Source organism: Pezoporus flaviventris, unplaced genomic scaffold (genome assembly GCF_033815535.1).
Source record: "Pezoporus flaviventris isolate CSIRO_AGI_PZ_B2104156 unplaced genomic scaffold, CSIRO_AGI_Pfla_v1 ptg000009l, whole genome shotgun sequence".
NCBI classification, from domain to species: Eukaryota; Metazoa; Chordata; class Aves; order Psittaciformes; family Psittacidae; genus Pezoporus; species Pezoporus flaviventris.
In genome coordinates, this window is record NW_026892557.1 from 1,058,057 (window position 1) to 1,082,669 (window position 24,613).

The window sequence follows — 24,613 nt, forward strand, 5'->3', positions numbered from 1 at the left end:
GTGCAAATTTACCCATCCATCTATCTGTGGCTCACCCACGAAACAGGAAACCCAGAGAGTCACACACTTTTTGTAAAGAGAGACAAGTAGAATGCTGTAGACAATAAACAGCTCTGAATCCCCCTTACTGAGGGCATCTGTTCTGGCATACGCAGTCAGAAGGAGATTCATAGACCAAAATCAGCTCTCATCCACTGCACAAAGAAGCATTCACTCTGGATATTACAGGCTGGTTATGAGTGATGAATGCTTTTGTTATGCTAAACTGTGGAGGCAAACTTCTTGATACAACAAGAATTTAAACTTTGCAAGTGTTTATTCACATGTTCACAAATACCAATATAAGGAAGCAGCTGCCTTTTATCTGTACCTGCAACACCATCTGCAGTTTTGCTCTTGTAGATAGTTCTCAGTCCTGTCAAGCACTGGTGAGTTCCATAAATGAAACATGAAATAGTGGGAAGGAAAGAGGAAAGTCTCCTCCTTGGCATGTGAAGTGCACAGTTAGTACCTCAAGCTCTCTGCTTCACCCTGGAGGGCTTGTGACTGAGTGTAGTCTTTTAAAGGCATCAGCTCTCCTTGGCTCATCTGCATCCCAAGTACTCAAGACAGACTCAGAGATGGAATTATCACTAGATAATAATAATCCTTATGGAAGCTATTTAAGGATAATTCTAATATTTTTTTATTAGCTGACTTATGAAACTTCCAATGCAGAGAGATGGCACAGGTTTAGAATACTAAGCAATAAGAGGTTAGAAGGGATAATTCAATCTGGTCGCCGTTTCTCCAGGTGATTGGATTCCTAATCCCTGAAAGGTTGCGAACCCAGTTTACTCTGCTGGGACAGAAGGTGTCCAATTAGTTTTTCGGCACATGATCCAGTGCAGGCTTTGGCACTGCCTGCAAGAGACGGGTAACAATTTGCAAACCATCACAGCAGGGAAAAATAAAGCTATTGCAGACAGAGGTAAATCAGGCTCTTGATAGATCAGCTTATCTTTGTTTCTTACTGGAACAGAGAATGGGATATGCCTTTCTCCCAGCTGCTGCAAAACAATAGCTCTCAACATCCACAAACAAAAGGATGATGAAGTGCATTCTCTAAGGGATGCTGGTGTCTCTGTATGCAAGAGTCTGTTCCCATCTAAACAGAGCTGGATAAATACCTCTCCAGCCCAGATCTGGCAGCCCACCATGAAGCGCTCAGAAGATAAGCTGTCTAGGTAGTATTGCTGCTATGTTGTCAGCTTTCTTCAAGGTTATGGCACTGAAAGGTAATATCATGGGGGATGGGGAAGTGTTTTATTCTTTACAGAAAACCCATATTAAATCATCAAATAATCTCTCAAGGACTGTGAAGTGTTTGGCTGCAGCACAGCAGAGCTTGCAAATACAGTGAAATCAATCTAGCTCTTGTAAAAGATCTTCTCAAATGTGGAACAAAACACTGAGAGCAAGTCAACCACACTATCCCCATCTCATCAGATCACCATCGGTGGGGTTAAATCTAGTCCTAAATTAGGTTAAGAACCAAAATTGGCAAAGGTGTGTAAGGATCACTTCACAGAAACATATAATCTGGTCTATGAACTACATCTGGCATCTTCTTGGTAGTATTACTGCTATTAACCACCGCTGAACGTTCCATGCAAGGACTTCACCAATGAATGAGAAAGAACATGTCTCTGGAAAAGAAAGCATCCTCAAGGAATTGCTCATTTCTTAATGAGACACTAAACAAAGACTGATGCCAAAGGAAGAATAAAGATCACAAACAATCAGACAAAACCTAAGTGGTTTGGCAGAACAGATTGGAAATAATTCTCAATAAGTGTGCTAACAGCCTGCATGAGAGAAATACGGACACCTTTTAAGGTTATACTGAAAATAAAACAAACAAAAATGTCTGTCAGAAACCAAGACTTTCTCCTTTGTCAATGGGTGAGTTCATTTCCCCCTGCAGCCTGGTAAATACATTTATGTGTAACTAGTTTTATGGCAGATTTCAGACTGGAACAGATTTTTATAGCCCAACCTTGAACTCTAGTGAGCACAAAATCCCCATTGGTGAGGCAAGAAAATAAGCTGCAGCATCAGACACAGAACCCCACTCAGGGACAAAGCACAGGGACTAATATTAGGTGACCCACAGGGCACAGTGGATTGCTGCTAGCCAGCTCCCTGTGTCATCCCTGACACATCCCAGCATGTGCTAGACAGCTCTGCCAGATCCTCTCAGCCCTATTCTATTTTCAGTCTTGGCTCCCCATACACAGCTCCTCCAGCTCACTTTAGTCCTGCCTTGCAACCACGTATCCATGCTATTCTGTCCATCCAGGATGTGAACAGGGAGCACCGACTGAAATGAAATTCACAGGCTAGGCAGCAAGCCAGGGGACTCTCTTTACTGTCATTCACTTGGCAGTGACATTCAGAACAATTTATAACAAATTGAAGAGTAAGAACTTGATAATGAAACTATTTCATTTCCATCTGATTCAGCTGCCACCTGTAAAACTGCAGTCAGGAATGGACTCTGGAAACGTCTTACAAAACCATCAGACATGCACCAGGCACTGCCTTCATCTTTATGCCTTTAGTTCCATGCCCACCTGCATCAGCTTTGTTATTGTAAACAGCTGCTCCTCTAGCTGATCCCTGATCAGTTCAGGGACCCCACACTGATTTATTGCCATAAAGACAGAGAATAATACATCCATCTGCATCTTTTACAGACAGGTATCACATGGAGTGCTCAAAGCTCTCAGTAGTCAAATGTCCTTTCCTTTTCAAGTGGACTGTCACACGAGAATAGGGAAAGCAGTGCCTCCTGGAACACGGTAGGCTTTTTTTGGCCACTTGTTTCACATCAAGGACAAAATCTGGGGCACAGGGTGTGTTTGGCCATGACATTTCACAAATGCCTGTGCTAGTATTGTGAACAGTCCTCCTGTCAAAGGAGACAGTTTCTGACATTCACACGTGGATTAGCACCATTTGATGGTGGCCCTTTCCATTAAGGGCAGCCCCATCTCCAAGGTGCTTTGTGCTGCTATTTCAGCCAAACTGTGCAAAGCTGCACAAGTTCCAAATGCAACATTTCTATGTGGACCACTAAAGCCTGACAATTTGGGTCAATTTTACTATTAAAGCTCTTATTTGGCAGATGAAAACTGAAGAGCCTTATTTCCAGCATTCCCGTTGCAGAATAGACATTTCTACTGCACTCTCTCGCTGGAACTCAAACTATTCCCTGTCTCTTCCCCACACACAGACAGGGCCTCACAGAATTCGCATTTCCCCCCCAGAACTGTTAGAAGAGTGGCAAGCAGGATGGACAGGTTTTGAGTGTAAGAAAATCTACATCAAATTCAGTTTTCCCTAGAATAGTACAAAGCCTTGCTAAGTAAATGCTGAAAACATTTCTTCCCTTCAACGTTTCCTACATAAGATGCTTTTTACACAAGTTGGAATGCAACACATCCTCTCCCACACAGCAGAAGCACACAGATCCTTTGAAAACAACATTTTTTTTTCTCCTGTGGCTTAGCCTGCTAGAGAGATTGATATTATTCTTTTTATATCTGAATCCTCAGGAGACATTCAGGGCTCCTAAATTACTTAGACGCATTTTTGCACCATCTGGAGAGGAGTTAATTCTCAATGGGAACGTGCATCACCTTCATATACGTACGTGCAATCAGCCCTTCCTGACTCAGAAAGCAGTAACATGTCAGTGCTGCTGCCTCCAGCCCAGTACTCTTCTGTCAATGTATCCATGTGTTACCTACTCATCAGAGGCTGCAGAGAGGGACAGAGGATTTAGGACTTGGCTATTTCAGGCCATGAAGTGGGTACAGACCCATTTCCTACTTTATGGTTTCCCAGGACACAGTTCTGCAGAAGACAAGGAGCAGACCAGTAAACAAATCCATGCTTGTAATCTCAGAAGGCACGTACCAAGTTCACATGCTGGGGCAAGTCACCTTCCTTCTCCAAACCCCCTGCTCTTCAGTCATAACTGAAAATGGTGAATATCTCTGGATGAAGCAGCACTATAGAAAAATGTTAAAATGCCATACATAACAGATTATTTTTTTTTTCCTCTAGAACACCTGAATTTCAGTGTATCCACATTTTACGCAGGGATACTGACAGAACCACTACAAAACTGGAGCAGTTTTGGTTCAGCTTCCCCAGTTTATCCTCTCTTGTATTTGAACAAATTAAAATCCTTGAAAATTAAGTAATTTGGGATATGGATTTTAGAAATCAGGCTATCACTGCTGAAAGGACAATAGAGGCAAGGAAGCTCTGCATGCCATGCTCTCACAGAGCAGCATGTGATTCCTGCCCTGTATGCTAGTGGAGCCATAGGGGAGGAAGAAAAACATTCTGGCAGGAAGAAAAATATTCTGGCACAAAGACAGACAGGATTTCATCTTCTGAAGTTCATTAATATATAATTGTCCTTTCCAACTCCTTCTTGATCTTTCCCTTTAATCCTGTTCTCCCCATCATGTGCAACTGTTCCACCTTTTTCTGGAAACAGGGGTGCTGCAGGGGATTCATGCAGAAAGGAACTTTAGAGAAAGCCTGCAGCACATCGCTGGGGAGGAAGCTTTGTGTTCCTGGGTGGCTAACTAACTTCTACTTAAGAACTAACCTAAATAAAAAGACAGACCAGATGAAAAATGGTATGGCACAGAACCAAGTATTCTTTTAAGGCTTTATGGAGCTCTAGAAACACAGAAAAGTAAAAGCACATGAATCTCAAGCATGTTATTCCCAGCCTTTCCTTTATTTATGTTGACCCGAGCTAAGGTTTCTACAGCAGTAGACCTATCCCCCACAGGTTAAAATATGACTCAACTGTGGCATTATGCTACATAACAGTAATTTATAATCTATCTGAAGTCATTTCATCAACCCCTGGGACAATGGCTAACAAGACTGAGAAGATGGTTTATCGGACCCTCTTTCCACTAGGTCAAAGTCTGAGAAACTGCCTATTTCCCACAGTGTGATGATATTTCACAGCCTTATTTGCAAATACTGCATGAGATGTAAATTGCCTGAATTTGTCCCTTATATGCAACAGGCAGTTTATTCCCTTACCACTAGTAAGGCAGCTGATTCATGGAGCAGGCTTGTTTTTTGCTTAATGGGACACTAAAAACATGCATCATCTTTATACTTGTGCTAAGTCAGTGATAAGGCACTGTTTCCCACACAAATCAAACCACTGCCTACAAGAACTTTCCATTCTGCCCTAGTAGAGGAGGAAGAGAGAAGAGTCTATTAAAACTGCCTTTATTAAAATTGCTGGGCTATTCAGCATTTCCCAATTAAACTGGGCACTGATCTAACATAAACCAAAAAGCAGATGCTGGGATCTCCCACCACAATGAACACCTAAACCCACTGCCAGAGCAGCAGAGCTGCCCAGTACTGTCTAGCCTAGGACAAGACATCTGAAAGCTGAAATGTGCCAAATATAGAAGGAGACAGATCCCAAACTCTTCTCCTGTTGCTAAGCTCTCCTCACTTTCAAGCTCATGGAGCAGTGTGCCAGATCCTGTGTTTTAACAAGGTTCTCACTGCTGTCCTTGCTCCCTGACAATGTGACACATCTATCACCCAGCATGTTCATCTTGATCCGCTATTGACAGACCCCTCTGATTAATAACTAGATTCTCTTCCTTGTTTTCATGAGAAAGTGATACAGTGGTGCCATAGGGTTTTGATTCTTCAAGGCACTCTGTCCTTGGCAGCCTGATGAGAAGTCAGCAGAAGACAGGCAGGGTTATTTCTGTTTGAGTTTGTTCTGGTTTTAAGAACTATTTGGGTCTTCATGTGCAGAGGTTGCGAACTCCAGTGTGTGAACTTCTCTCTCAAGACAGTACAAGCACAGATTCTGGGACAGATGGCCCAAGCATAGGTTTCCTTCCAAGGGAATAGACAAACTCAGTCAGCAACCCACTGTGCCTGCAGATCATTGAGAGCTGGATGTTGAAACAAGCTGACCTCACAGGAATGCTGAACTATGTCCTTCAAGTATTTCTTATTCAGACAAACCCATGTGGCCACTGAAACATCTGGGTTAAAACAAGGGCTTTCCTATAATCTAGCTATATAGAAAGGCAACTATACAGAACGAATAAGCACTAAGGATTAACATCAGAAGGTATAAAAGAAAACCTTACAAACACATTCATTTTGGATCTTTGAGTTACACAGAAGAGAAAAAAACCTTACTTTAGGCAGTAAAGCATAGGCATTACTCTGCCCGGTGCTGGGCCCGTTTCCTTTAGATATACGGCTGCAATAAGCTGCTGTGCTGGGTTTTATTGAAGCTTAAGAATTTTTTAGCAGCTCTGGGAGCTGTAGATTTTAGATCTTGGTTAGATATTTAGCTCCACCTTCAACTGAAAAATTGCTTTAAAAAGCCAGAGCAGCATTTCTTAAATAGGTAATTGAGCAGGAAAAAAACTCCAGTATAAAGGTCTAAAGCAATCAAAGGTGATTTAAATAATATCTACCATTAACCTAAAAGACAAACAGGTATGTGAAGGGAAAAGCCTAGTTATTAAGGTACCAGACTGGAAAGGAGAACTCTTATGTACTCTTACTTGATTAAGCACCAGTGACTCAGTCTACTCACCCAAGAAATGGGAAGGATGTAGTCCAAGCTCCTAAAACCACTATAAAAGTATTAAGATTTTCCACCAGTGATTCAAGATGTGTTAAAAGCAATTGACTGAACAGAAGTACATGTCATAGAATGTGCAGACACTGCATTTTTTCCCCCACATGAGTGTATTACCCATTATGCACACCTTACCCACACTCTTTTGAAAGCTCAGCCCTCAGCATCTGACCAGAATAAGCCTACTAAGCCATCAGCAAAGGCTTTAAAAATGTAAGATACAGCCAGCTGGCTTTCTTCAAATGCCTACTCCTTCCATTACCTGTCTGGGCCAGAAGCATCTGTCCAGAAATAATCTACACATTAGAAATTCATCTGCAGCCATTTACCTTCCAAGTTTCCTTATACCAGATACCAAATAAGGTACAACCAGACAGGTACTAAAAAAAATCTTGCAAATGCAACTAACATGAATTCCTGTAAAGACAAAAAATGAGGCAGTTTTAAGTACATATTTGGAAAGTCTCCTTCTCCATTACTCTGAAAATTTTTGACCCAATGGCTGTAGAGGGAAAAATACCCCCAAAAATTCATAGCCATCGTGGCTGTAAAAAAACAACCTCCCATATAAGATAGATGGGCTGAACAATGCAGTGACCTGAGCCTGGGCACCCCCTAAAACCATAGGGCAAGCAGAGACACCCTTCCTTCCTCCTCCAATAAAAATAGTCTGCTACATAAACATGTTCTGCCACTCAAAAAGCAAAAGGATTGTGGATCATCCTCATAGAGCAGCAGAGGAGCAGCAAGACCAGAATCTGGTCCACCTCTCATGGTGAATCAGGTTTAGCCTGTGGGCAGCTCTGGGGCTCTGCAGTGGCCCTGGTCTGCCTGGCAGAGGATGTCCCAGCCTAGGGCACAGGTAGGTACCAGCGGGTGCTGCAGCAGCGGTGAAGAGCTATGCTGCCACCTGCAGACAACCAGAATTACAGCCTCCACCTACACAGGCACTGCACATAAAGGTGGTCAATGGTGCATGAATTGCAAATCTCTACACATTTTCTATTAGAGGTCCAGGTTCCTTAAAATGAGTTTAAGCTGACTACTAACAGACTCTGCCTGTAACAGGACAAAGCATTAGAATGCATTTTAAGAGCAAGTGCAGAACAATTACAGTCATAACAAAACAGCCAACACACTGTCTTGCTAAAAAGGTTACTCTGCAGGCTGGTTTCTGCAGATGCTTTGGGAGGATCCTCAAGCACAACCCATGTGTATCTAGATGCCACAGTATTATGTATTTTACCCTCTAAAATTATCTCCAAATGCTATGACTTCAGGACCTGTTCTGCATCTCAGAAAGGCAGACAAATGTTTCCCAGGCCTAGCTGTCTCATAACCACAGGAAGTCCTGCAAACCCAAATAGGAAATCACTTCAAAGCAGTAAATGACAGCAAGATAGCATTGCAAGTGAAAGCATTAGCTCCACAATGGTATAGAGTCACTAAACTTTACTGCAGGAACTTCTTTCATTGCCTCCTACTCAGATGGATTTTAAACTAGAAGCAAAACCTGAAATGACACTCATCAAATTACCTTCGTATCTGTTTTCAGCTGTGTGCAATACAATAGAGGTGGCACAGCCAAGACCTCTCTAGACTGTTCAAAACCACTTTAACCACATATGAAAACCAACATGAGACAAAGCATGTAAGTCTCCTTTAGCCTCCTGATGCTAACTGTACATGCATTTGCATAGTAAACACCACCAGTAACCAACAGAGGAAAATTTCAAAACATGCTTTAGGCTAATTTATGACACACATGGGAAGGCATTATACTGTCACAGTCCTGTGCAATAAGATCATTGCAAATCAGGAGCAGAGGTCATGGCCCTGGAAGAACAGCAGAGCACATAGGTGAGGATGAAAGTCCATCTTTATTAAAAAAGATTTAAAGTTTAGCTGAAACCTCCTCACAAATGCTGAACACCATTTCTGTTCTCAAAATTCTCCTCATTGATGAAAACATTGAAACCACTCTGAATTCTGCCATTAGTATGAGATGATCACTGCTACTGAACATTTTACCCAATGATATGGAAGGACAGGACTGTGCAATTCAAAACAGGACAACACAAAAAGAGTATGATCTTCCACGCACTTAAACACAGCACACAAAGACCGTCCTCCTTCTGGGAAGATGCTTTAATATATGTGCAAAAATACAGCTGGAGTGATATAAAATAATTAACACAGCATAATTAACAGAATAACATTCAGAGACTTTATTGAAGAAGAAAGGCCAGGAGGTGCTTTAGGATGCATTAACAGAAAGGCTACAGATCTGTTCATCTACCAGTGTAGACTCATCACAATGCAATACAGCTCATCAAGAGAGACCTGAAAGAAGTTTAAGAAGTTTATAGTGAGGGAAACCAGCATGGGACAGGTAGAAGAGGGGCAGAGAAAGAGACCCAGCCTCCTCATCACAAAACAAACCTATAAAAGAACATCTCTTGCCACTCAATGCCTATGAGGAGATTATTTTGGTGTACTTACACTGGTTAAGTCATCTGTTAGGTTAGTTCACACCTAACAGGTTTTCTAGTACTGAACATGCTTTTTGAAAAGCACACACAGAGATAAAGCACTTCGTACTTTCAAAGCTCTCTATGATGTCAGCTCAGCATCCCTGTGAGGTAAGCAAAAATTAGCTGTTTTCCGAGACAGAAGTTAAATGACTTCTTCAAAGCCATGGTGAAGAATGTGCTGTTAATATCCTTAAGAACCTGGAATGATACTGTTTTTCACAGACAGGGAATTGGAGACAACCAGCATCTGAAAGTAAGGAGTTGCTGAATTTTCACCTTGTTCTTACTATTACAATTCTTTGAATCCCCACCTTGACAAGTGTTCCACAAACACATACAGGTATTAGTGAGCTCTTCCTTTATCTCTAACAAAAAGCACTGGTCCTCTCCAGCAGTAAGCAGACATCCTAGGCAGTGGGCTACTCCCTGCTGGTAAAGGGTAGCCTGGATACAACTGAAGTTAATACATTACTCCACCAAAGATTGTATCCTAGATCTTTCCACTGTTACAATTACTGTTATCAAAGATATGAGCCAAATATTAGCTCCTTTAAAGGATTTAGCTTGAGTACTCTAGTTTATGTAAAAGGAGTAGAAAAAAAAACCAAAACTATTCAGTCTTTCAGCTACACAAACCCAAGCTATCATGAAATAAAGCACAGAGCTGCTACAAAGGGTAGCAACAAAGCCATGCTGGGATTAACCTAATACATCCACATATCTGCAATTGCAAGGTTAACAGAACCACTAGCCCAGTCCATACCCAGAGAAAAGCTTTTGCTTTACAGTAAAATGAAGTGTGTCTCAGAGCCAGGCTCTTCTTTACTCCATAGGCTCACAAAGAAGTAACAGCAGATACTGTGTTGGGTATATCTGATTTGACAAGTTTCCAAAAGCACTTGGATAGATCTTCTCCATCCAGCTGTGCTGAACTTCTCTAAACAAATATTTTGCTGTAGAAAGCAGCACACAGTTGCTGAAGTCAGATTCTCCAGTTAGACCAGAGAGATCATTTGCCCAATTTTAATAAAAGATGAAATTGTGGTTCAAAATACACCTGGAAAGAATCTTTCCCCTTGATCACAGCACAGCTGTAAAGTAATAAACAGCTGGGTGACACTGGATAACATAAAGCCATGAAAACAGTCACTTCAATAGCTGTACCATGTAACCTTGTACCATCAACTCAGCTCTACTACTGTCAGAACAACCCACTAATGCAAAACTCAGATGAACACACAAGGGCACAACTTAACGTCAAACGCAGGATAACCCTATGCTAGCTTATTGCTCATGTTTAAATGCCCTTCATATACTGGTTAGTACACTCCCACTTGGTTCAAAAGCGGGTTTGCAATCCAGGCACCAGCAGCTTTAGTTCAACACCCAATTCCTCTACAGCTTTCCACAACTCCTGCAAACAAACTTTTCACCAAAACCCTGCATACAGGAAACAAATACTTTTTCTTCAACACAGCAGGGAATTCAGTTGACACTGAGCAATGTGGCATGGATTTAATTCATCTTTGCACTGCAAGTCACACTTCTTTCCCAGTGTGTTTGGCATGATTTTCACACTGCTACATAACTGCTGAAACAATCAGCTCTCCAAATAGCCACATGAACATCAAGTGGCAAGATCTGCAGGAGAAAACAAAACACTACCATAAGGTGTACAGGGAAAAAAAAAAAAAAAGGTGGGGAACTTCACTTCAGAGCTAGCTTAACATTGAAATGTGTTTCAGTCACACAAACTCTGGACTCTATCAGGAAAAATCTTGTTAACAAAAATCATTTCTTCCCGTTTCCAGTCCCAGTTTTTAGGCAGAACCAACACAACAATCCCGATTTCTTTTTTCTAACCCTGCATCTTTCTTGCTCAAGGGGGCTTCTTATAGCAAGATTGTTTCACCAGGCCTCTAAACAAACAGGGAATGACAACTGAAAAATATCATTATTTTGTTGAAACTAAGAATTTGCTCTTCCTGTACCCATTCACCCACATCCAGAGAAATCTACTGCTCTGTCCACTCTCCCTTGACTCCAAGACTGTCATTTCAGAGAGTAAATTCTAAGCAAATGCAAAAATGGAAACCACTTGTTTTTCTATGCATTGGGGGCTTTTCAGGTGCCTGATTTACAGTTACAGCTTCAGCTTTTGTAGCAGAATATAAATTCACTGGGTTTGGCTTGAAGTATGTGCAGTAGGCTATTTGTGCTCCGTTTTAGCACCAACATCCCACAGAGATACGCAACTTTGAAATGTCTAGACTATAAGGACCAAGCAGAAGCAAGAGTTAATGAATCAGTGTCTACTACATTTCAGGGGCTTAGAAGCAAAAGCTCCAAATTTGGCTAGGAGAAAAAAAAATAAGAGAACAACAAAAATTAAACTATACAACAGATGAAGATAAACTATGCTTAGAAGGGAGTGAAGTAATAGCACCTACATTGTTGTGACGCTAAGCATTTGGCAGTGTTTTCTGTTTACCACACAGGAGCCACTGGACTCCTTGACCTTGGTAAGGAAAGGGAGTCATATAAGCAATCACTGTGCTTGTGAAGGGAACAAAGTTTACACTGGAGGCTCAATCTTACTTTCTTTGAGTCAACAGTAAAATAACTCAGTGGCAGAAGGATGAAGTTCTTTAAAAGTTTCCTTGTCTTCACATCACTTTGCTCCCCTGAAAGCTGCACAGTTCACTCCTGAAGAGCTGATAAGCCCCCCTTTTAAAGTCTGTTGTACAAGCTATCCAAGACTAGCAATTATAGAATTCACAGACAATCAACAGCTCAAGAAAGTCTCTCCATTCTTCCCACTGTCCATAACAGGTCATCTACCCACATCAACCACCACTAATGAGCATTAATACTGAATTGTGAGGCCTGACTCTGCAGCTCCTACTACAGTTTGGGCAGAGCACCAGCTGGTGCTAGCGTAATACCAAAAACATAGAAAAGCCCCAGGAGGAGATTGAGTTTGGCTGTCCGCTGAGGGATTTTGTTGAAGTTCTGACTCCGAAACTGCCTTTCCAGTGAAAACGCCATCGGGATGGTAAGGAGTGGCAATGCCATGCTGATGGTATAGCGTGTGGCCAGCACACAGAAAATCAGGTAGGGCAAGAAGAGCAGCACGGTGTAGAGAACATAGGAGAAGGCAGGACCGATGAGGATAGCCAGGGTGACAATACCCGCCTGCTGGTCAGACTCCATGTCCCGTGTGTTGTTGCTGTGCAGGATGGCCTCAGTACTGAGCGCCAGTGGGATAGCGTAGAGCAGTGGTGAGACAGACAGATAACCAACTTGCACAGCATGGGCAAACATGACAGCCAAGGGCCCAAAGGTGATCAGGATCACCACGTCTCCAAGTGCAACATATTTAAATCCAATTCCTGTGGCAAGACACAAGAATAAAATGAAGCATCATCAAACAACCGAAATGACAGAAGAGAATGGACAATACAACAGATCAGCCCTTTCCACAGAAGTATTGTAAAACAACCAACACACATGTAGCTACATCCAAGAAGTATGTTATCTCTTTTTTCCAAAGATAATCAAGGAAACACAGCTTCTCAATTTCTCCATTCAAACAATGTAACATAAAATAAGAGCCAGGCTCTAATACCTGTCTTTGCATCTATAAGTACCTCTTTCTGCAGAAAACTGTAGAAATAAGGTACTCTTTAATGTGCCCATACTAAAACCTGAACCTGAATAAACACATAAAATGCTCAGAACAAAATGCAAGTGGATTCTTTCAACAAAACTAACATAACTGTTTGAAAGTTTGACTCAGTTTGAAACAGAGATTTCCTTTTCCTACCCAGCACAGTAACTCACTAAAAACATCCTTCTCTTACTGAGAACAAATTGCTTGACATTCACAATGAGGCTCCACCTAGAGAACAACAAAACAGTCCAAAACAAAGTAACAGATTCCACCAATGGAAAAGAAAACATGCAGTGCAGTGTGCTGCTGAGGGAGACAAGATACACATCATGAAAAGCTGCAGCAGTGGTTCTGATGAGCATCTAGAGTACGTAAATAACAACGTCCCAACATCACTTTCCAATTGAAGAACTTTGTGTGCATCTTTCCACAGCAATCAATGGCAAAGAAGTTCATGTACGAGGCCTCCAGGAAACACCATCAAATATTTCCAGGGCAGCTAACTAAATATACCACTTGTGTCTTCTAGAAATCCCTTGAGAAACCAACTGATTCTGTCACATTTAAGCTCAGATTTACAGCAAACGGGATATAGTGCTTACCTCCAGTGTAAAGGAAGGAGCTGGAAAGTCCCCCGAAGTAAACCAGGGCCAGGTGCTCCAGTTTGAGCGTTGAGACAGCGTAGAGCCCAGCAGCACAGATACAGCCCACAGTATAAAGGAACACTCCAAACCGGACTACGTCCTGAGGCTCCAAAATCTGGTCCACCAAAGTCCTGTCATCACTCTTCTTGTGATCGATACCTTTGGAGAAGTCGTAGTAGGTATTCACCAGGTTGCCGGCTCCATGCACAGCCAAGACGGTCACGGCGCTGCCCACCAACAGCCCAGGGTCTAGCGCTCCCTCAGCCCGGTACGCCAGAGCGCTGCCGAGAGCCACAGGGGTGAGCGAGGCACTAAAGCTCCACGGTCGGAGAGCTAGCACGTAGGCCGCACACTTCTGTCTCCAGCTGCCGGGGGGTGCCCTCTCAGCGCCCGCCAGCGCGGAGCCGGAGTCGTTCCTCTCGCTGCCGCGGGGGCTCTCAGCGCTAACACTGATCTTCTGCGCTAGGTCTGCCGGCCCCATGCTCTCCCGTCTCTCAGCAGCAGCACCTGAAAGAAGAAGGGCCGCGCGTTAGCCCGGCGGCCGTGGGGCCCGGCGGGGAGCACACGGCGGTACTGCCGCCGCCATGACCGCACCTGAGGTAACGACACGCACCGCCCTTTCCCGCCTGCGTCTAAAGACCCTTCCCACCCCCCCTCACCTCAGCGCCCCCACGCCCCCACGGGCACGCACAGGAGGTTCCGCGGAGGATCGCGTACCAGAGCAGCGCCCAGAAGGAGCATTAAACGTTCCCCACCACAGCTGCGAGGGGCGAGTGTCACTCTGAAGCACACATCAGCGCTGCTAAACGCGCCTTCACGGTACCGGAGGGCCTACCGCCGAGCAGCGGCACCGCCGAGCCCGCCCCGGATCCTGATGTGGGCAGCCGGACACATTTCAGCGGCACACGCGGAGCGCGGCACCAAGCTGCCTCTACGCATGCGCACACGGTGCGCAGTAATTAAGAAAGGGCGGAAGCCAGCCGGCGTCTGCGAGGCGGATCTATAGCGGAGTTCGCACCAATCAAGCGCGTCCGGACTTCTTATTGGTCAGTTGTACTGTCACTCGCTCCCGGCTGGCTTGATGATTGGATGGTCTCACCTTGCGGTTCCATGGGAGAGGGGCGGAGCTGCGAGCGCTCCTTCCCTGTAGCTGTTTTTCTACTGGTCAGAGGCGGTGTCTATCAAAGCCGTTCTGGGACGCTATTGGCCAGCAGCTGCTCGCCGGCCCGGCAGGCGCGGGTGGAGGGCAGGGCGCGGGGCCCAGAGCGGGGCAGCCGGCGGCGGCGGTCGGGGCTGAGGCGGTGAGTGCGGCTCCGGAGCCTCCCCGCGGCAGCGCCGTTCCCTCCCTCCGGTCACGGCCTCCCCCCCGCGCCTTCCCGCCTCAGTGCCAGCCGCGCTGCCGCCTTGCGCGCTGTCAGCGGCACCGGCGCTCCCGCAGGCGCTCGGCCCTGTGTCGCGATCCCCGCCCGGAGCCGCCTGCCTGAGGCCCCGCGCCCGCCCGCCCTCACCTCACTCTTCCCTCAGCCCCGGCCCGTGGAGCGGCGATGGCGGGATCCCCCGCGGGCTCAGGCCTGCCGGCCCCCGCCCGCCGGCTGTCGCGTCCTTCCGCCAGTGCGGCTGTGACGGAGCCCCGCGCAGGGACACCCCGGCCGGCGGCGGTAGGGCCGCAGCCACGGGTCGCTGTTAGCCTGGGAGAGCTCCTCCTGGTTCCCAGCCGCGGGGCAGCCCTGGAGCCACCTCACGCTTTCATGCTGGGGGATCCGTGTCACCGCGTGGGGATATTGAGGGAAGGAGCTGAAGTTTCGGTGCCGTGTGTCGCTGTGGGCCCTTTCTGTCAAGTGCTGGGTTTGGGTTTATGTAATCTGGAAATCGGGGGGGGGGAGTCTGGCCTCCAGCATATTTTCCGCATAAAGGCTCACGATAAAGTTGGGTTGCGTGGTGCTATAGTAAACATCCTGCTGCAATGATCAGTGTTGCTATAAGTAGACTTCCCCTCTCTAAATATCTACTGAGAATGTAACACTTGCCAGGCCCCAAGTGCTGAGTCTTCCCTGTGCTGGCATAACACTGGAATTTCTGTGGAGAAACTTGGGTGAAAGTTTTCAAGGAGGAAGCAGATACAATAACTATAATCATGGGAACGATTGTGTTATTTATGAGAGTGCAGGTGTAAACCCTATTCTCGTTCTGCTGTTATTTAGCTTGTTTCTAATTGGATCACCATGAGTTTGGGCACCTGGAGCATATTTTGGTATATGAGGAGCTAGGGAGCAAGTAGGCTTGAGGTCAAGGTATTCTGTTTTACCACAGCGTTGTAAGGCCTGAGGAATATAGTTGTTACTTGTAATTTTATGCTTTAGTGGCATAGCATCCTTGCACGCAATAGGACCCGTGTTTTGGAAACAGGCAGCATTAAGAAAGAAGCTGAGATGCTTCAATAGCTGAAAGGAGTGTTTTTCTGAAGCACTTACAGGATTTGATGCCCCCGAGCCCCAAGCCAGCACCATCATGTCGGGCACTGTGTCCATCCTCCAACAATTTGCCAATGGCTTGAAGAGTCGCAGTGAAGAGACGAGGGCGAAAGCTGCCAAGGACTTGCAGCATTATGTCACCATGGAGCTCCGCGAAGTGAGTGCTGCAAATGAGAGAATTTATCCTTGTTTTATCATGGGAGTGTGGGATGTGGGCTGGGTACTTTCGGGATGGAGATTTTTGGAATATGGAAGCTGGAATATGGAAGAGGAGGTGGGGCATAGCACGGAGCTTGCCTTTGCCTCAGCATGTAGCAGAGGTGAGTGAGCTGGTGACATAGATGGGTGGTTGAGCACCAGAACAAATAATTTGACACGTCTAGGGCACAAAAAAGAGATGATGTTTTGTGTTTGCAGTGTATGGTTGCTTTCATTGCTTTTGAAGTGACTTAAGAAGCATTGTCTTTATGGAGGTTTTGGGATAAGAAGGAGGGAAAGAATGCCAAAAGCCAATTTGAACGTTTTGCTTTTACAGATGAGTCAGGAAGAATCTACCAGGTTTTATGATCAGCTGAACCATCATATATTTGAACTGGTCTCTAGCTCTGATGCAAATGAAAGGAAGGGTGGCATTCTGGCTATAGGTGAGTGAAAGCGCTTAATGACTCTGGTGAGTTTTCTCTTCATGCGTCTGTTTTAGGAACAGAGTTTCAAAAGGAATGAGCTTTTATGATTGGGATGTTACATCTGACTGCTCAATATGCTGGGTGTGTACTAGTTGCTGGGCTCTGAAAAGCTATCTGTGAGCACCAGCATGGGAGCTGCTGAGCGCTGAGAGTGGCTGAAAACCTGGTGTTTAATGGGCCCTGAGCTCTTCTGGGTGTCGAGCATCAAATGTGAGTGCTGAGCACGTGAAATTTCTGTTCTCGAGCTTAGCTGAGAACAGTTTGTGCTGTCCATCTACATGTATCAGGGTGAGCTGACTTTCTCAACTCTCCTCCATCTGAGGAGATTGATTCCTGGTATTTAAATTTACCTGACTCAGTAACAGCAGCTTCTATCCTGGGAGGGGCTCACATAGCTTCTGCTTTGATTCTCATCAGCTGCTCTGGTTGTGCTTTTACTGTGACATGGTTTAGCTGCCTGTATCTTGACTCTTGGGGAAATCAGCCTGCAGAAATACTTTGCCTTCCAAGTGAGTAGCCTCTTTTGTAGCAATTACTTTAATAACTAAATAGGAGGTGCTTACGGTTTAGGCTCACAGACATAATGATCCAGTCCCAACATGTCTGAAGACAATGAAAGTCCCATAGCTAGAGAAGTCTTTGTTGGCAACATCTGATTTTAAGCTGACAGTATCACTTTAAAATTGTTTCTGTGAATTTAGTGCTGTTGAAAGGTGCCATCCCTGGAAACTGATGGCCTGTTTATCTACAGAGTAAGTACGAGTCAGGTACCAGCAGTGAAAGCTGCAGCCTGCACTGGCACCTGCCAGTGTGCCTTCCTCTGGCCAGGAGAGACCAGCTTTAGGGCTGAGGGGAGAAAAGTTTCCTTGGTCCATTCAGCCTTTGACTTCCCTCCTGCAGTGGATCAGCTGTAATCGTTGTGTGTGAATGGATGCCTTTCTGTTGGGAATGGGTCTGTGATGCCATGAATCTTAATTTTTTTTTTTCTCATTTAAACTAAAAAGCTACTGGATGCATATTCCTGCCCACTTAACAAGTTTAGGCTCAAGAACGGTGGCCCTTTCCTTGATTATTTGATTTTATTTATTTTTTTTTCCTGTGGATTTGCAGTTTAGGAGGAGTTAATGGGAATCTTTAAGGAATGAATAGGGAATACTAACTGTCCTCCAGAGATTACTTACTGTCTGCCTCACTGACTCTTAGGAAGAACCTACAGCATTGCTCCCTTTCCCTACAGCAAGCCTTATTGGTGTTGAAGGAGGTAATGCCACCCGTATCGGCAGGTTTGCCAACTACCTGAGGAACCTTTTGCCATCCAATGACCCTGTTGTAATGGAGATGGCCTCCAAGGCCATTGGGCGGCTTGCAATGGCTGGCGACACCTTCACAGCTGAGTATGTGGAGTTTGAGGTGAAACGAGCTCTGGAATGGCTGGGAGCTGACAGGAATGAAGGTCGAAGACATGCAGCTGTGAGTAATCTCTTTTTGTCTTCACCTGTCTTGGAATGGGGAGGATTAGTTAATAGTAGTAGGAGATGTGCACAGAAAGCTGAAGAAAAGCTCTCGTCAGGATCTAAATGGCTGCCAGTCTGTGTCTGAGAACCTCTGATGCTCTCATGGCAGATACAGCATTTGCTTCATTGCTTCTATGTTAGCTCAGTGATTAAAGAAGATTGAGACACTACTGTGCTAGGAACTGTTGAAGTACAGAGCTGGAAGCACCTCAGTCTCACAGACACTGATAGTTTAAATAAATGATTTTACGTTCTAGAAGTTACCAGGTTTGTTTACAGGGGCTCATCCTCACAGATTGTTCCTGTTTCTCTCCCCACCTCCAGGTTCTTGTCCTGCGTGAGCTGGCAATCAGTGTGCCTACCTTCTTCTTCCAGCAAGTGCAGCCATTCTTTGACAATATATTTGTGGCTGTGTGGGATCCCAAACAGGCCATCCGAGAGGGAGCTGTTTCTGCCTTAAGAGCCTGCCTTATCCTCACCACTCAACGGGAGCCAAAAGAGATGCAGAAGCCCCAGTGGTACAGAGTAAGAAAATAACTTTGTTTTGAAGCAGCTCCTCATAATGCAGTGCATTCACTAAGTGAGTTCTTAGAAAAACTGTTTAAGCTAAGAACCTGTGTCACTTTTGTCTGTAGGTCTGACTGTCAGTAGAAAACTGTCTCCCCTTGAAAAGATTGAAACTATAATGGCTTACAAAATGAGTAGTTCCTTTAGCCCACTGTAAAAATAATCGAGAGACTTGACTCCATCAAGAATCCATTGCTCTATCTGCAACTCATTTTCAGCTGTTGGGCCTGACCTAGTTTTACAGCCATGCAATCATCTATCTATTGTTGTCTCTTACTAGCATATGGTTTTATTAGTGTAGCTGAAACATGAATGGGAAAAGTAAGGATTCTTTTACCTGAAGCTTAGCTTTGCTGCCATTGTCACATGAATTCAAACTTCATAATATCAAATAAGGTTTGCACAGTGCAGTCAAAATGTTGTGAACTTCATTCATTCCTCATAGTCAAATATGTGATGCAGATATTGATGAAGTTTATACCATGGCATGGTTGACTGGCTGTTTTTATTAGTGCTGTTGAAAATGCTTTGCAGAGAGTCCACAGCTTCTGGCTGAATCTGAATTTATGGTGTTGTACTCTGTTATTACTCAGTTGAGGCTTGTGGCTACTCTTGGAAAATTATAGGCCCTCAGTAACTCTTGACTGGCAGTACTGCTTTGTTTCCACAGGCTTTGTTTTCTGCATGATCACTGAGATTTTTTGTTCCCCCAGCACACATATGAAGAGGCTGAGAAGGGCTTTGATGAGACTTTGGCCAAAGAGAAAGGAATGAACCGTGATGACCGAATCCATGGTGCCTTACTGATCCTCAATGAGCTAGTGAGAATCAGCAGTATGGAGGGAGAGGTGAGCAAATGAACAAGATGGGGACTATGGTTTGATTGACAATGTGTAGCAATTCTGCAATCTGTGGAAATACTCCATTGTGTTTGAAATGGGGATGTTGGGCTAAAAAGTTATCTGAACAAGGAGTTGGAGCATTACAAATTGAAGTGTGTCAGAGAAATAGCAGTGAGTGGTTTGGCCTGAGTAGGTATTACACTGATGGAGAGTGCTATCAACTGGATTAATTACAATGAAAAAGAATTTTATATGGAATGAGGAGTCTTATGTGTTAGATACCCAAATATTTTTGCTGGATTTTGCATAGTTAAAGGTGTGCAGCCATTTGGATATCAATTATACAGAATGATGCTCAAAAGATTTGGGTAGCATAGTGTTGGGAATCTCTTATTCAGCTATGTTTTGGGGTTTTTATTGTAAAACATACTTTTCTACTTTATCCAGCGCCTTAGAGAGGAGATGGAAGAGATCACTCAGCAGCAGCTTGTGCATGACAAGTACTGCAAAGACTTGATGGGCTTCAGTACCAAACCTCGTCACATCACTCCCTTCACTAGCTTCCAGTCTCTTCAGCCCTCTCAATCAAATGCTTTGGCTGGTCTTCTGGGGTACAGTGCTCACCAAGGAATCATGGGTTTTGCAACCTCACCTGTCCCAGCGAAGTCTACATTGGTAGAAAGTCGATGCTGCAGGGATCTAATGGAAGAGAAGTTTGATCAAGTAAGTGTTCATTCTTCAACTTGTCTACCAACATTCACAACACTGGTTATTGCAGAGCAATTGTCCTCCATGTCCTTACTTAGCAGGCAATACTGCCTAGTCTTGAATTGAGGTGTGAAAACACATTAATTATGGGTATCCTGGCTTTGTCACTGTCTCTCCAGGAGCAAGTGATTTACTTTTTTGGAAGCTGTCTTAATTATCCATCTTTGTGATGGACTCTGAAGCCAAATGTCACTAGAATGCCTTAAAGCACCCAGGTAGTAAATGATTGTGAGCTGTTGCCAATGGCCATCCTTCAAAGCCCAAATGTATCTCCTTTCAGGTATGCCAGTGGGTTCTCAAGTGCAGAACCAGCAAAAATTCCCTGATCCAGATGACTGTTCTCAATCTGCTACCACGGTTGGCAGCTTTCCGTCCTTCAGCATTCACAGGTGACAAGACAGATGGTTGGATGTAAGAAATGCTGCTGAAATTGGGCTGGAAGTTATCCAGCTCTCTTTGGTCCAGATGAGCTTGCGCAGGCAATGCAGCAGTACAAATGTGGTGCTTGTAAGATGAGCACATTCCTCTGTGGGAGGACAGTCTTTTTTTTCTGAATAAGTGTGACTGGATATATGATGCCAAAATGTTGCTCTGATGGAAAAAAAAATGGAATTTAAAACTATTGTCTGAATTCTGTGATAAACACCATGAGAGGTAGAACCTCCTGTTTGTGTTTTCTCAGTATGTCAGGCTTAGGGTTGAGCTCTGCTCTTTTGCTTCCACTTCAGTGTATCCTAAATATTATCAGCAGAGTTGTCTTCCTTTTTCTCTATTGCATGTGCCAGGAAATATCAAGTACAAATGACAAATACCTGCCAGTTCAGTTGATTTCTCAAGCAAGCTTAGGAGAGTATGAGAGTTAGAAGCAATTCACTAAGTTGCTCTAAGTGGGTTGGAACATACTTTGGGTTACTCCAAGTTTCCAGCCACTCACTCTGAAAACAAGATGATTGAATCTTATTTGTGTGTAAAACCTGTTGCAATGGTGTTTTTTCCCCTCACAGCTCTTTTATTTTGGTGATTTACTTTTTTCAAACCTTCTGGGCTTTGAAAACTTTATTATATGGGGGCATGTGTTTGCAGCTGCTTGCGGCAGCAGATTTTACATGGCTGTGTCTGTTTCTAGTTTGATAATTGTAAAGGTTTAGTTGCAAATGTGATGCAACTGTATGAGTTGCAATATCTGTATCGTTCTCTCTTGTGGCAGCTGATCAGTATCTTCCAGACACCATGAATCATGTTCTCAGCTGTGTGAAGAAGGAGAAGGAGCGAACCGCAGCCTTCCAGGCCTTGGGTTTGCTTTCTGTGGCTGTGAGGTCTGAGTTTCAAGCTTACCTGCCAAAAGTCCTTGAAATCATAAAAGCAGCTCTTCCACCAAAGGACTTTGCTCACAAGTAAGTGTGGGTTAGTGGATGTTAGAGGAAAGAACTGAAACACTTGTTCTTTGTATAATTTTTGTGATGTGGGATCAAATTATGCTATTAAAATCAAAGGTGTTTCTGTAAGACTGATAACACAGATGTGGGGAGAGGAAAGATGTTTGAAAAATAAGAGCTCCTCTTCATTAAATTATATGTGGTCCCTTTCCAGGAGGCAGAAGTCTGTACAGGTTGATGCCACAGTCTTCACCTGCATTAGTATGCTGGCACGAGCCATGGGACCCAGTATCCAGCAGGACATCAAAGAGCTTTTGGAGCCTATGCTGGCTGTGGGCCTGAGGTGAGTACAGGGCAGGGAAGCATATTTTTGTTAGCCACTGGATGGCATTGTTGGACATACAGAATGAGACCTTACAAGTCCTCAGATTGAGAAGGAAGATTATCGCTTTAAATGACCTTTCAGAAGGTCAGTGTAACTTTCAGAAGAATAATGTTTTAAGTGTTCATGTGTCTGTTGAGTTACTTACGAGCATTGGTCTCTATGTAAAGAAATATTTTTGTAGAACTAGTGAATTCAAAAGCAATCTTCTCTGCTTTCCACTACACAAACACATTTAGCAACAGCCTGCAAAAATTTAGAAAGCTTCTAAAGGCCAGCACATTTCTTCTCTATCCAGTTGACAGGGAAGGAGGATTGAAGCACTGAATATTTGCTTCTAGCTTCTTTCATCCTTGGCACTGACAGTTCCTCCAGGGAAATTTTCTAGCTCATGCTATTAGTATGTGAGGGCATGGAGGACGTATCCAGGTAGCACAGAGCTTTTTAGATTAGATTAATGTTGCCATCTGGAAATGAGTTTAATTGTCTTTGCGCCTAAGTATAAGGAATCACTTAGATTTGTAATTACTCTAGCAATGTTGCCTAGTGTAGCTGTAATACTGGCAGTTTGCTCACGAAGTTCATACAAGGTCATCTCGTGCCCAGGTTCACACAAGGACCTGTGTGCTCTGCTCCAGGTGTTGCTGTGACCTGTGAATGCCCACAGACACCTTCTGATGGGCAAAAAGGTGAAACATGAACCTCATGATTTCTGTTTCAGTAACTATCTGCTTGCTTTTTACCCTCAGCCCTGCTCTAACAGCTGTGCTGTATGACTTGAGCCGTCAGATCCCTCAGCTAAAGAAGGATATCCAGGATGGGCTGCTGAAAATGCTCTCCCTTGTTCTGATGCACAAGCCTCTGCGACATCCAGGCATGCCAAAGGGCTTGGCCCACCAGCTTGCCTCCCCTAGCCTCACCAACATCCCAGAGGCCAGTGATGTGGGCAGCATCACCCTTGCCCTTCGTACACTGGGTAGCTTTGAGTTCGAAGGTAAGATGAAATAAAGAAGCAGGATGTAAAGGGGTATGGGGTATAAACACTAGTGCAACAGAATACAAGTAGCCGGAAGACTCAGGGCACTTTGTTTAAACATCTGTCCCTTGGTAAGACCAGTAACTGAGGTATAAACCTGTGTTAAAATCCCCATCTTCTTTCCAGGCCACTCTCTGACTCAGTTTGTCCGGCACTGTGCAGACCACTTTCTGAACAGCGAACACAAGGAGATCCGGATGGAAGCAGCCCGCACTTGCTCTCGTTTGCTCACACCTTCCATCCACTTGATCAGTGGTCATGCCCATGTGGTCAGCCAGACAGCAGTGCAGGTTGTGGCTGATGTTCTCAGCAAACTGCTTGTGGTTGGAATAACTGACCCAGGTTAGTATGGGGTTCAGAGAAAAGGGTTCTGTTACCACATGTTAGTTTTAGCATGTGAGCAGGTGATAGTTGTGGTTGTGGTTGAATTTGAACATATTTGCCACTAACTTAAGCTGTTTCTCTTCATAAATTAAAAAGTTCTCCCAGTTTTGGAAGGTGTCCCTGCCCGTGGCAGAGGGATTGGAAATAGATGATCTTAAGGTCCTTTCCAACCCTAGCTATTCTATGATTCTAATTTATCTTCCCAGATCTTGATTTTAGAGGTATTAATAAAACATTAGGGCAAAATGCACCTACTGTGTCCTTGGTAATCCTTTGAACTAAGTGGGGCCCTGTGACATTTTCTGCATGCTGCTCCAAATGTACCACTTGTGGGTAGAAGAGGTTGGCATTGTACTAATCTGATTATCGGGGCAGTGCTGAGCAGAACTGAGTTTGTTGGGCTGACCTACCTTGTTTCTCCTGTGTGAAACACTGAGGGTAGTATCTCATGCTGGGGAAGCTCTCGGCATTTCCCTGAGGTTGTGAAGAATTTCTGCAGCCAGCCTGTGATTAAGAACAATAAGAACAGGAGCTTCCTGCATTTAAAGAGAAACAAATGTGTTCTTGCAGACCCTGATATACGTTTCTGTGTGTTGGCTTCTCTGGATGAGCGCTTTGATGCTCACCTTGCCCAGGCAGAGAACTTGCAAGCTCTTTTTGTGGCCCTGAATGATCAAGTGTTTGAAATCCGAGAGCTGGCCATCTGTACTGTGGGTCGCCTGAGCAGCATGAACCCTGCTTTTGTCATGCCTTTCCTGCGCAAGATGTTAATCCAGGTAATGAAGGGGGTGCCTGCAGTGAAAATAGGGTAGTTAGTATTGACACCAAGATGGTGCTAAAGAACTGGGCTGTCTAACTGTAACGGATGCATGGGAGAGTGGGGGAATATCTCCTCAGTAGGTTTCAGCAAGTCTTTTTAGTGGTAGATGTTTGGACTGAAGTTCTAAGGATGTACTGGAAAGAAAAGCAGTCATTACTCCACCCCACATTCATCATGCTGGAGTGCTTTCTATCTGTATTGAGG

The 24,613-nt window shown here is 44.4% G+C and overlaps 3 protein-coding genes across 4 annotated transcripts in view; 1 reads left to right on the plus strand and 2 right to left on the minus strand.

The window, feature by feature from the left end:
• DISP3 (dispatched RND transporter family member 3) overlaps positions 1-13,647 on the minus strand; it is a 132,295-nt gene extending 118,648 nt beyond the window's left edge. Inside the window, exon 1 of the mRNA XM_061450093.1 lies at positions 13,522-13,647. The gene's annotated coding sequence lies outside the window, so the exon portion shown is untranslated. The remainder of the gene's footprint in view (positions 1-13,521) is intronic.
• On the minus strand, positions 8,576-14,133 carry UBIAD1 (UbiA prenyltransferase domain containing 1). Its single transcript, XM_061450094.1, has 2 exons — positions 13,522-14,133; positions 8,576-12,638 (listed from the first exon to the last, which is right to left on the minus strand). Exons 1-2 carry the CDS (start codon positions 14,042-14,044, stop codon positions 12,151-12,153), a joined length of 1,011 nt encoding a protein of 336 aa, XP_061306078.1. The 5' UTR covers positions 14,045-14,133; the 3' UTR covers positions 8,576-12,150.
• Positions 14,134-14,732: 599 nt separating this feature from the next.
• The window catches only part of MTOR (mechanistic target of rapamycin kinase), a 64,169-nt gene continuing 54,288 nt past the window's right edge, over positions 14,733-24,613 (plus strand). For both annotated transcript variants that reach the window (XM_061450095.1, XM_061450096.1), the window contains exons 1-13: positions 14,733-14,864; positions 16,028-16,191; positions 16,570-16,678; positions 17,958-18,190; positions 18,559-18,759; positions 19,515-19,649; positions 20,091-20,366; positions 20,692-20,800; positions 21,619-21,805; positions 22,002-22,130; positions 22,919-23,163; positions 23,332-23,547; positions 24,160-24,365. In XM_061450095.1, coding sequence (XP_061306079.1) covers positions 16,072-16,191; positions 16,570-16,678; positions 17,958-18,190; positions 18,559-18,759; positions 19,515-19,649; positions 20,091-20,366; positions 20,692-20,800; positions 21,619-21,805; positions 22,002-22,130; positions 22,919-23,163; positions 23,332-23,547; positions 24,160-24,365 — 2,166 coding nt within the window. In that variant the 5' untranslated portion in view covers positions 14,733-14,864; positions 16,028-16,071. The remainder of the gene's footprint in view (positions 14,865-16,027; positions 16,192-16,569; positions 16,679-17,957; positions 18,191-18,558; positions 18,760-19,514; positions 19,650-20,090; positions 20,367-20,691; positions 20,801-21,618; positions 21,806-22,001; positions 22,131-22,918; positions 23,164-23,331; positions 23,548-24,159; positions 24,366-24,613) is intronic.